At 37.0% G+C, this 13,300-nt stretch overlaps 1 protein-coding gene and 1 non-coding gene across 2 annotated transcripts; both read left to right on the top strand.

The window, feature by feature from the left end:
* The first annotated feature begins 222 nt into the window (after positions 1-222).
* On the top strand, positions 223-867 carry LOC141679778 (uncharacterized). Its single transcript, XM_074486183.1, has one exon. It carries the CDS (start codon positions 223-225, stop codon positions 865-867), a length of 645 nt encoding a protein of 214 aa, XP_074342284.1.
* Positions 868-10,406: 9,539 nt separating this feature from the next.
* Positions 10,407-10,513, top strand: LOC141681978 (small nucleolar RNA R71). Its single transcript, XR_012559383.1, has one exon. It is a non-coding gene; the product is annotated as a small nucleolar RNA R71 (small nucleolar RNA).
* The last annotated feature ends 2,787 nt before the right edge of the window (positions 10,514-13,300 follow it).

Genomic DNA, 13,300 nt, shown 5'->3' with positions numbered 1-13,300 from the left:
TTGACGAAATTTGAAAGGGTTGAAAGCGAAAGAATTTCGAGAGTTGCTTCAAAGTTATTTTAGGCACAAGGGAGATATCGAGCAAATATGGACTTCAGTGGAAAACTCTATTAGAAATGTAGAAAAATGGATGTTGGGGGTGATATCAGGTAAAGTAAGTACTCCTATAGAGTCTTGGTGGTGGAATGACGATGTACAAGAGCATTTATAATTCAAACAGCAATGTTATATGGAGTTACATGTCTAGAAGGAGTGGACATGGTTAGAAAGAAAAAACTGTTTAAAGTTGCCAAAAGAAGGGCTAAAAAGACAATTGTGGAAGAGAAAGCTAAGGCATATCAGGATATATATCGACGTCTCAATACCAAAAAGGGAGTGAATGAAGTTTTTAAACTTGTGAAAACACGTAATCAGCGACGTCGTGATCTTATTTCGATACACCATATTAAAGACGAGGGTGACCATGTTTTATTGCATGACGCGAATATTAAAGCGAGGTGGGGTCGATATTTATGTGAATTATTAAACACCGCCAGATGGATGAACATTATTTTGGATCCCGAGGATACTCAAATTATAGAGGTTAAAGCTTGTAGTCAGGATATTACTAGAGAAAAAGTTAGAGCAGTCTTGTGTCTGATGGGTAAGGGAAAGTTAGTATGTATGGATGATATTCCGATTGAGATGTGGCACTATTTCGCAGACTTTAGCATGCGATGGTTCACAAATCTCTTTAATGTTATACTTCGAACAACTAGGATGCTAAATGAGTGGCGGTTGAGTGTTTTAGTACCATTATATAAAATAAATTTGATGCTTAAAGTTGTAGTAACTACCGTGGCATTAAATTACTTAGTCATACAATGAAACTCTGAGAACGTGAACTGAGTCTAGGGTTCAGAGGGTCATTGACATTTCAATGAATCAATTTGATTTCTTTCCTGATAGAAACACAATTGAAGCAAATTCATCTCATTCTTGGTCTTATGGAGAAATATCGAGAGCGTCGTAAAGATCTATATATGGTGTTTATAAATCTTGAAAATGCGTATGATAGTGTACCAGGAGAGGTTATTTGGGAAGGATATTTTTGTGAATTTTTTAACGCCGTCAGTGAGAGGAACATTATTTTGGATCTCAAGCACACTCCAATTGTAGAGGTTGAAGCTGGCAATCAGGATATTACTAGAGAAGAAGTTAGAGCATCCTTATGTCTGATGGGTAGGGGCAAGTTAGTAGTCCTGGATGACATTTTGATTGAGGTATGCAACTGTCTGGAAAACTTTAACATACGATGGTTCATAAATCTCTTTAATGTTATACTTTAAACAGTTAGGATGCCAAATGAGTGTCGGTTGAGTGTTGTAGTACCTTTATATAAAATAAATGAGATGCTCAAAGTTGTAGTAACTATCGTGATATTAATTATTTAGTCAGATAATAAAAGTCTGGGAGCGTGTTACCGAGTTTAGGGTTTGGAGGGTCGTTGACTGTTAGGGCGAAAACACGTGCTAAAATTCACGCAAGTATACGCGTTCGGAAGTAGTATAAGATATAAATCAGATTCGTTCCCACAGAGACTGGTTTAGGTTAAGTTCAATTTATGCACTTATGCAACAATGTATGGTTATCGCTCAATGCTAAGACAAATAACAAATTGGGTTTTGATTAAACTAAGAGATTATACTAAATAACATTAACTAAGAGAATTTAGGTTGAATTACTATATATGACAAACATGGGATTCTAATTTCATTAAAGACTTCATTCAATAGCCTTATTGTTCTTAACCTTAGCATGTGATGGTGATGACATTAATCAGATAACACGAAACTGATAAACGCCAACTTTCGTTGCACGAGTACCATTCTACCAGACATCCACAAAAGAGATAGAAGCTGAATAGGCACCAATTATATTGAGACCCTATATGTTTATAGAATTTGACAACATAACGGTTTAAGCATAAGTTTTCTATCTTGATTACATAAGGCAAGTAAAACGGTTAGAGTTACCCACTAATCATGCATACAATACATGAACATATGCTAGCATGGCAAGTTCTAAACCTCTATATTCACTGTCGCTTCAATAGAGATTAACACGCTATCTTATATGTTAGTTACGCACATAAGACGAATAAGCACAACCAATACTAGGATATCAATCAATCACCACACACCAAGATATCAAAACAATTAACTATTGAAATCCATAAGTAAATCCGCTAGAATCCCATAACAACGATTAGCCCATAATTTAACTCATCGTCACCATGGGTTCCAATGAAAGCATGGTATAAACAAGGTCTTAATAAACTGAATAATAATCAAAGTACGAATAAACAAGATCTAGGTTCAACAAGAACGAAAATGAGCATCCAAAGTTACAACTAATTCAAAGAATCACAAGTTAAAAATAAGATCTTCTTTTTCGGAGTTGTTCTGTGCTTCTAGGTCTTCTCCTTGGTATCCGAATCTTCCCAGATGATGAAAACCCTTTTTAAGTATATATACGCCCCTAGTGGACATGGACCCTTAAAATCGTTAAATTCCACTCAAAAAGGCTTTTTCAGTGAAATCAGCGACCAGCCGCGCCTCGGGCGGCCGCCTCAGCTCTCCGGGCGGGCGCCTCAGGCCGCCCCACATCCCGGGCGGGCGCCTCAGGCCGCCCCACATCCCGGGCGGGCGCCTGGAGCCTTTCTGGAAAAAATTTCTGATGAATCTTGTTTTGGCCATAACTTGAGTTTTACTGGTCAGAATTAGGCTTCCAATTCTGATCACTTTTTTTATCATATTTCCTTTGAAAGCTCTTTTCTTCCTTTAACTGATACCTGAAATGCAATAACACAAAAACACATTAAAATACCAACAACTTGAGTCCAAAACACCAATTTAAGCTTGTAATGAAGCATTTCAAGTGGATATAAAATCCACTTATCACACCCCCAAACTTGAATCGATACTTGTCCTCAAGCATAAACAGACTCAAGACTACAAAATAAACCTAATGCATGGAATGCAACTACGTGAATGCAACTAAATGATAATGCAATCGATCCCCTCAGAATAACCATAAACAAATGAATAAGCCAATGCCTCTAAGAATGTAATGACTTAAAATAGAGTTCGAATAAATCCCACAAACTAACTCACAAACCAGAAACGTGCGTGTGTGGAATGCTTAATAGATATCTCTCGATACTAGATCAATAACCATAACTTATCTATCATCGAAACAATCAAAAGTTTAAAAATAGAATAGACAATAAACACATTATGACTCACAACATCTCCTTTTTACTAGAGTTATACAAGGATTCACACTATTATTGAACACATAACAAATATGCTTATTTGACCGTGCAATGAATGAGGTCCCAAAAGACTTATGCAATAATACCCATGTAGCGAACGTTAGGTTAGCGGATCCCAGACTATAAAAGCCTTAGGTCACTAGGCACAAAGTCCCCTAGAATTTAATAACTCGAGTATTAAAGAGCTCACTCTTGATCAATTATGCATAAACACATACTTTTTTTTTCTTTTTTTTCTTTTTTTTTTCAATAATTTCTGAATGAGTGTGTTTCGCTCCTTCTCATTCAACCCTAGACTACTCATAAAAATATGAGCCGGCTACTAGCCATTTGACGCCTAGCCTTACAACAACTAGCAATGAAATCCAAGTTTTTCTCCAGATAAAAAAATCAGTGTTTTTACGTCATTACGAGAATATCACAAATTCTAAATATAACCAAGTGATTAAATCTGAACAACAAACAAGTATGATCATGATCTAGATCAAAAGCAACCCTATAAGACTTTGTGAAAATATTTATTTCAGGCATGCAAATCAATTCATTAGGACTTAAACATCCCTCTATTCGTCATCATCACACTCAAATCAACATCAACTTATATGCATGAAAATGTAACTATATGAAATCACATAAAAACAAACAATATGTCCTATGTGAACAATCATGCAAAAATATGAATGAACTACAACTAAATATGCAATATGAATCTATATGGACACACACTACTAATCCTTACATTATCACCCCCAAACTTAAAATTTTCAATGTCCTCATTGAAGGTAATAATCAGAATTTCAGGCATACCTAATTAGCGGGGGAATCACCCTCGTCGGGTGGAGGACCAGGTGGCCAATCAACCTCGCCACTAGTGTCTCGGAAAATAGTACCGAAAGCGTGTGTCAAATCTTCAGCAAAATGATGGTGAATGTCGTGCATGGCCTTCATACGCCTAGTCACTCGCCTGTACTGCTCATCACCAAGACCAAACCTATCAACTGCCTGATGCGTAAAAGAAAAACCCTCTGTAGGCACTGGAGGATCCGTTCGGCTACCCTCTACATCATCAAAAATATATCTCAACTCCTTATCATGGGGTGCACCTAAGAATGAATAACTCAAGTGATCTGGTAGTGGGTGAAGCTCAAGTGTGGAAACATCTTCAATAGACGACTCGAGACGCTCCTGAGAAATTTTCAGCTCTGCTAACCCAAGAGAATCAAATGGCATATCCAACTTCCTCTTCCACGGAAGTGCATTCAAAACCTGTATTTGCTTTACTTTAAAGCACTCCTCTTTAGCTGTGGGTAACTTTATTTCCTTGAACACATTAAAAGTGACCTTTTGATCATAAACCTTCATCGAAAGCTCTCCTTTTTGCACATCGATCATAGTTCGGCCTGTAGCCAAGAATGGTCTTCCCAAGATGATGGGAATCTTCTTATCTTCCTCGAAATTAAGAATTACAAAGTCAGCAGGTAAGAAGAGTTTATCCACCTTGACCAAGACATCCTCCACTATACCTCTTGAATAAGCGATGGAACGGTCAGCTAGTTGTAATGACATGTATGTTGGTTTCGGATCAGGCATACCAAGCTTCTTGAAGATAGATAAGGGCATCAGATTGATGCTAGCTCCTAAATCACATAAATACTTGTCGAATGACAAGTTTCCGATGGTGCAAGGAATAGTGAAGCTTCCAGGATCTTTAAGCTTCGGAGGCAACTTATGTTGCAGCACATCACTGCATTCCTCCGTTAGAGCAACGGTCTCTAAGTCATCGAGCTTCACTTTCCGAGAGAGAATACCTTTCATAAACCTCGCATAGCTAGGCATATGTTCAAGAGCTTCAGCGAAAGGTATGTTGATATGAAGTTTCTTGAACACCTCCAAAAACTTCTCAAACTGCTTATCCAACTTTTTCTTCTGCAAGCTCTTAGGAAAAGGAGGTGGAGGATATATTTGTTTCTCCCCTGTATTACCCTCAGGAGGAGTGTGTTCCACAGTAGTCTTCCTTGGTTCCACCTCTGCTTCCTTCTGCACTTCTTCTTCAGCCACAACTGCATTTTCTGAATCTTGAGATTTTTCAGGCTCTTCGTCTTGCTGAATTTGGGGGCTTGCGACCTTTCCAGACCTTAAGGTGATGGCGTTCACATGTTCTTCAACTTCCCTCTTTCCTGGATTGGCTTCTGTATCACTAGGAAGCGTTCCTGGTGGTCGATTCAATAAGGCATTAGAAATTTGCCCTATTTGGTTCTCCAGAGTCTTGATAGAAATAGCCTGGCTTTGGCATATAAGAGCCTGGTTTTTGCACATAAGCCTCAACTCCTCCAATTCAGATTTTTCATTCGAAGATAGACCTGCATCATGATTTTGTTGTTGAATTTGGAGTTGTTTTGGTGCAAATTGTTGCTGAAAACCAGGAGGGTTGAATTGTTTTGCTCCAAACTGCTGGAACGGCTGTTGCATCGTATTCTGATTATTGCTCTAGCTGAAGTTAGGATGATTCCAGTTGTCAGGATAAAGAGTGGCAGGAACTGGCTGCTGCGATCTCTAAAAGTTGCTGTAACACCCCAAAATCCGGGGTCGGGGATTCGGGTTGTCACGAGTTCCATTTCCCTTATCCATACTTAATCTTAACAGTCAACCAACTGCTGCGTACTGTGACCCCACAATATACACACACACCACAAGTTATAGTCTCAGAGATGAATACCAAAAATAACACAAGTCATTTTATTCCACAATTATAAGTCATTACACCTCAAAAGGGTTTCTGAATAAATTTACATATTCTTTGCCATTATTACAATTCATAATATACATAAGTCTGGTACATCAATAGTTGAAAACCTAGCCTATTGGTAGTTCCTACCTCAGCTACGGCGGCATCAACGCCTACAGGAAACTGCGGAATGTTTCCTATCCGCTCACGAATTGGGAGCTTGGTCCTGTTCATCTTGTCTATCTGTTGTTGTGTGATGAAAGAAGAAATAAAGGGTGAGCAACAAGCCCACCAAAATAATATGTATAATAATTAACAATATATGAGCATTCTCATAGTACTCATGAAAGTCTTGGTCAAGAAGAAATGAACCAAGTTTGACATCTTAACGCGACCAAGTCGCAAAATATTCAGTATATATGTACATATACTTTTCAAAATTTTGGAAGTCCTCTTCCATGCATAATAAACACAGAGTTCCAGTTTATGACTGTATAAAAATATCGTTGCAAGGTGATCTCATATATCTAACATTGTCTCAACATTTTTGTGAAAATCTTTGTCATGCATAAGATAATCATTAACCAGATATAAGTTGAAAAGATGAAGTTACAAGATACTCCAATATACTTATATCTTTTCCGAATACTACTTGAACTACCACCGTTCAAGGTATAATCAGTTTCAAAAGTTCATCACATAGATGAGACTACAAGAAAAGACTTGGATAGATTCAATCTTTGAAATATCATTATAAATAATGAAATTACGAGATACTTCATTAAGTCCCGATATATATACACCTATATATATAAATTTCATACACTCCTTGAAAACCTCTGTTATGAAAATTATAAACAGGGTTGCAATATCCAATGAATTTGGAAAGGAGAAAACCTTGGCATAAACCTGATATCTTGCTGATCAGGCAAAGATACCAATTAGTAACCTTTTTTACTAGTAGATGGACGAATTCCCTACTGGTCATCACCCTGGCCGCATTAGGACCTATGCTGGACTGCCACTCAGCCACTTACGCATTGATGGACTCCCATTGAGCCACTTACACTTTCATGAACGCCCACTGAGCCCATGTTGCTTATGCCGACTCAAATAGATGGACTTACTTCCCGAACGTTGGGCAAGTAATCAAAATGTTTTATCAAAACAGCAACCTCGTTGCGAATATAAAATACACCACAGAACCGGATCCCTCAAGTTTTGAGCGAGTATTTAAATCCCCTTCGAAAGGAAGATCTTATATCTAAAAATGAGTTTTGGGATCCGCTCTAACTTTTAAAATCATTTTGAAGACTCGAAAATATTTTAAAGAATGTTTAGAGTAATGATGATTTAATAAAATAAATCAGTCCCAATATATTAGAAAATATCTGAATATTATTTAAATAATATTCCCATAAGGATAATCCTTATAAAAATAATTGAAGTAGAAGTTTTAAAACTTATACTTGAAATGAATAATAAATAACCAAAGATATACTTATACGAAAGTACAATCTTTATTTAAATAATCAAAAATAAGTTTGATTATCGAAATATTATTCTTTAATAAAATAAAGAATATTATTTAATAAAATAAGCGGAGTCATAAGTCCTCGAATGAATATTCAAAATAATATTCATTAAATAAAATAAACAGAGTCATAAGTCCTCGAATGAATATTCAAAATAATATTCATTAAATAAAATAAAGTTATCGAATAAACCTTATTCGATTAATAGTTTTGAAAACTATATCTATATATATATAATAATATATAAGAATATATTATACTCGGGAACATCGACTCCCGGTTTAGAAAAATGTTCACCTTCGGATCCCCTATACTAAGGGTATACGCAACTACTGCTTATCTCTAGCATAGGTATTATGCAGTTTATAAGCATTTGAATCAACAATTAGATATCAAGATTACGAAATAGACATGCATATATACCATATCAGCATGCTCCAATATATCGCAAGATTTACTAATAACAATCATGCACTTACCACAAGATAATGCATATACATATATACATCACAACAACAGTATAACGGGTAGAAAACTTGCTTGAGCGACTGGGGGTGATAAAAGGTCTGGGACGAGTCTGGTAACCTATAAACATCATATAAGTTGGAATTAAACCAAAGTCGCTTAAGAATCTATACTTTAACCAATTAGACCCTAACGTTCGCTTTTGCGCTTAACGATTCACTTAAGTCGCTCGAGTACCCTCGGCTCCACCATTTTTAATAAATTAACCATTAAGAATTTTAAGGCGATTCTTTCGCGAGTACCCTACCAACTGCCTAATACACTTTACATAATTGTTTCATACCCCAATTAGTCATTTAAGATCCTTAACCAAGGTTTCAAAGTAAGGCGAGGGGTAATGGTTCATTCACGAAACGCCGTTACTTAAAACGGTCGTTTCTCCTAAACCGTACATCGGATTTAAGCGAACCACATATCAAAACGAAGCTCGTAACATGAACTATCTAATCAAGGCAATGGTCAAAACCTAACAGTGAGTTCACGGGTCCTGATGTTAAGGACAAAAACAGTCTAAAGTAAATCGGGCATTACGACGACTATGTTTACGCGATTACCAAATTTTATACTACTCCAAATCAATCCACAATCAACCCGCAATCATTATTACAACCAAACTCCATCCATACACTACTACAACAGCCCCAGCATCTCAAGATTTCCAATTTATACTACTTCTCAATCATGAACTAAGAGCTTACTTAAGTTAATTAACTAATAATCAAGATTTACAACTCCAAAAACATCACAAAACCAACCAATCTCTAAATACACAATAATCATGCCTCTCATAAACTATACTACTCATAACAAGCTCTTAACATTAAATAATAATGCTAGGTTAAGAGATTATACCTTCCTTGAGAGTAGGAGTAACTAATGAGCTTGAAACAACCTTGGAAAATCCTTACTAAAGCTTTATCTAAACAAAAACACAAGATCAAAATTTCAAGTTCTTGAAAAACACTATTCACTCTCTTCTTCCATGAATTATTGGAAGAGATTGTGAAGGAATTTGAAGCTTAGATTCATAGGATATCTATATCTATGTACAAGGAACCTTAGATAATTACCTCACTAATTAACAAAGCTTGGAACTTGAATTTGAATTTTCTTTCCTTTGAAAAAGAAAAGAGGCCGAGAGCTTCTTCTTGAATAATGAAAGTCAACTTTGTGTTTTGTGATTTGTTTTGCTTGGTTTTTTTGTTTTGTTTTGCTTAATTACCTTTTAACCATGGTAAAATTTGTGTGGCTTGTAATCAACCAACAATTCCTTCCCTTTTTGGTCATGCTTATGTCATCCTCCTATGTCATCTTCCCACACTTGTCCTCTTCTTGTTGATGTGATGACATCATCATCACTAACCTCTTTGATTAACTCCTAATTACTTGGATAATGATCGCTGATCTGTTATACGATTCGCTTAACTTTCATTTTCGTTTATCGTTTGAGGGATCATACCCGGGATCTTATTACTTGGGTTTCCTTAACCTTTCTCAATACATTATATTCCTTTTATGATCCTCTCTTATAATTCTTGAATTTAAATCCTTTTTATCCTATTACCTTATACTCAATTCTGTCGGTATCTGGTGGATTTTCGGGAAAAATCAAAGTGTTCGAATTTGGATTCTGACGATCTTTACATACACTTATATACCATATAGAGTACTAATAAGATCTCAGAATAACAATAAAAGAACCTCTACAAAGTGTGGCATGAAAAGTTTTCTTATTCAGCATAATCAGCAAAAACACTATTCATAAGGGTTATAAAAAGTTCAAAATTTTGGGGTTATTACAGTTGCTCATAAACTGAGCTGAGTCACTAGATATAGCGCATTGCTCCGTCGCATGGGGACATGCACACATCACTGCTCAACTAAAGGCGTTGTCTATGAAGATCGATTATCGGGCTAACTATGGTGTTAAGTAGATAATTAGTGTTTGTGAGCTGTGTGCAGGTCCCTATGTGACAGAGCAATGCGCTATATCTAGTGACTCAGCTCACAAACACTAATTATCTGCTTAACACCATAGTTAGCCCGAGAATCGATCTTCATAGACAACGCCTTTAGTTGAGCAGTGATAGCAGTAGCTGTATCCACTTCAAGAACTCCTGCTACCTTGCCCTGTGGACATCTCTGGGTTGGATACTGATATTCATTAGTAGCCATCAGTTCAATTAGATCATAAACTTCCTCATAGCTCTTCGCCCATAAGGCTCCACCTGATACTGCATCGAGCATGGGTCTGGACTGTGCTCCCAACCTATTGTAAAAACAAGTGATGATCATCCAATCAGGCATTCCATGATGAGGATACTTCCTAAGCATCTCCTTGTAGCGCTCTCAAGCTTCACACAAAGATTCTCCCATTTGCTGCGCAAATTGAGTAATAGCATTCCTGAGTGCAGCTGTCTTCGCCATAGGGAAGAATTTAGTAAGAAACTTCTGAGCAAGATCCTCCCAAGTAGTAATCGAACCAGCTGGTAGAGAGTGTAACCAGCTCTTAGCCTTGTCCCTCAGAGAGAATGGGAACAGTCTCAGCTTCACAGCATCTTCAGAAACACCGTTGAACTTGAAGGTGTCGCATATCTCAATGAAATCCCTAATGTGCATATTGGGATCTTCCGTTGGAGAACCCCCAAACTGGATTGAATTCTGCATCCATTGAATTATGCCAGGCTTGATCTCAAAGGTATTAGCTGTGATAGCTGGCCGGATAATGCTAGATTGAATGTCATTGATCTTGGGTTGAGAAAAATCCATCAAGGCTTTCGTTCCTGCTGCTGGATCTCCCATTATACTGAGTACCTGAAACATAAACAAATAAACCATGAGAGTAAAAGAGCCCGAGTCAGTGAACTATAACGACCACTAATGACAAGCACATAAACTAAAAATTAACACTGAGTTCCCCGGCAGCGGCGCCAAAAACTTGTTAGGGCGAAAACACGCGCTAAAATTCACGCAAGTATACGCGTTCGCAAGTAGTTTAAGATATAAATCAGATTCGTTCCCACAGAGACTGGTTTATGTTAAGTTCAATTTATGCACTTATGCAACAATGTATGGTTATCGCTCAATGCTAAGACAAATAACAAATTTGGTTTTGATTAAACTAAGAGATTATACTAAATAACATTAACTAAGAGAATTGAGGTTAAATTACTATATATGACAAATATGGGATTCTAACTTCATTAAATACTTCATTCAATAGCCTTATTGTTCTTAACCTTAGCATGTGATGGTGATGACATTAATTAGATAACACAAAACTGATAAACGCCAACTTTCGTTGCACGAGTACCATTCTAACAGACATCCACAAAAGCGATAGAAGCTGAATAGGCACCAATTATATTGAGACCCTATATGTCTATAGAATTTGACAAAATAACGGTTTAAGCATAAGTTATCTATCTTGATTACAGAGGGCAAGTAAAACGGTTAGAGTTACCCACTAATCATGCATATAATACATAAACCTATGCTAGGATGGCAAGTTCTAAACCTCTATATTCACTGTCACTTCAATAGAGATTAACACGCTATCTTATATGTTAGCTACGCACATAAGATGAATAAGCACAACCAATATTGGGATATCAATCAATCACCACACACCAAGATATCAAAACAATTAACTATTGAAATCCATAAGTAAATCCGCTAGAATCACATATCAACGATTAGCCCATAATTAAACTCATCGTCACCATGGGTTCCAATGAAAGCATGGTATAAACAAGGTCTTAATAAACTGAATAATAATCAAAGTACGAATAAACGAGATCTAGGTTCAATAAGAACGAAAACGAGCATCCAAAGTTACAACTAATTCAAAGAATCACAAGTTAAAAATAAGATCTTCTTTTTCGGAGTTGTTCTGTGCTTCTAGGTCTTCTCCTTGGTATCCCAATCTTTCCGGATGATGAAAACCCTTTTTTTAAGTATATATACGCCCCTAGTGGACCTGGACCCTTAAAAATGTCAAATTCCACTCAAAAAGGCTTTTTCAGCGAAATCAGCGACCAGCCGCGCCTCGGGTGACCGCCTCAGCTCTCCGGGCGGGCGCCTCAGCTCCCGGGCGGCCGCCCCACATCCTGGGCGGGGGCCTGGAGCTTGTCTGGAAAAAATTTCTGATGAATCTTGTTTTGGCCATAACTTGAGTTCTTCTCGTCAGAATTAGGCGATTCAACTGCCCACGCGAAGCTATTAAGATTCTCTACAACTTGAAAATGGCCTTGTCTTCTAATTCTGATCACGTTTTATTATATTTCCTTTAAAAGCTCTTTTCTTCCTTTAACTGATACCTGATATGTAATAACACAAAAACACATCAAAATACCAACAACTTGAGTCCAAAAAACCAATTTAAGCTTGTAATGAAGCATTCCAAGTGGATATAAAATCCACTTATCATTGACATATCAGTCAATTAATATGGTTTCATTCCCGGAGATCCACAATATAGGCAATTCATCTCATTCGTTGTCTTATGGAGAAATATCGAGAGCGTCATAAAGATCTTCATATGATATTTATAGATCTTGAAAAGGCGTATGATAATGTACCACACGAGGTTATTTGGAGATGTTTAACAGCTACAAGGGTTTCGAAAATATATATACGCAAGACAATGAATATGTATTCATAGGTAGGGATATGCGTTACGATGCCAGAAGGTAATACTCATTTTTTCCAGTTGAGATATGCATTTATCAAGGATATGTGCTAAGTTCATTGCTATTTATAGTTATTTTGGATGTGATCACTCGTGATATTTATTTAATGTGCCTTGGTGTATGCTTTTAGATGATGACATCGTGTTAATAGCTAAGTCTAGGGGTGAGGTTGATGCATAGTTGGAACAATGACGTTCATTATTGGAAGTTAAAGGTTTGCACATGAGTCGTTATAAACTGAGTACTTGTGGGCTAATTTTAGTGGAGAAGATACTGAGGAGGATGTTGAAGTTTGTATTACCGAAGAACGAGTTCCATACAATGGTGGATTAGATACCGAATGACACATTTTGACAAGAATTAGGTGTTGAATATATCTCCAAGAAAATACGGGAGAGTCGATTACGTTGGTATGACCATATTCGGAGACGGCGTACATCAGCACCGGTTAGAGGGGTTGAAGGTATCTCAGTAAGGGAAAAAAGAAAGGTAGACCTCGTAGAAATTG

The sequence above is a fragment of the Apium graveolens genome, chromosome 8 (assembly GCF_009905375.1).
Source record: "Apium graveolens cultivar Ventura chromosome 8, ASM990537v1, whole genome shotgun sequence".
NCBI lineage: Eukaryota > Viridiplantae > Streptophyta > Magnoliopsida > Apiales > Apiaceae > Apium > Apium graveolens.
Note: the sequence above shows the minus strand (reverse complement) of the source record. Positions and strands in the feature narration are given on the sequence as shown.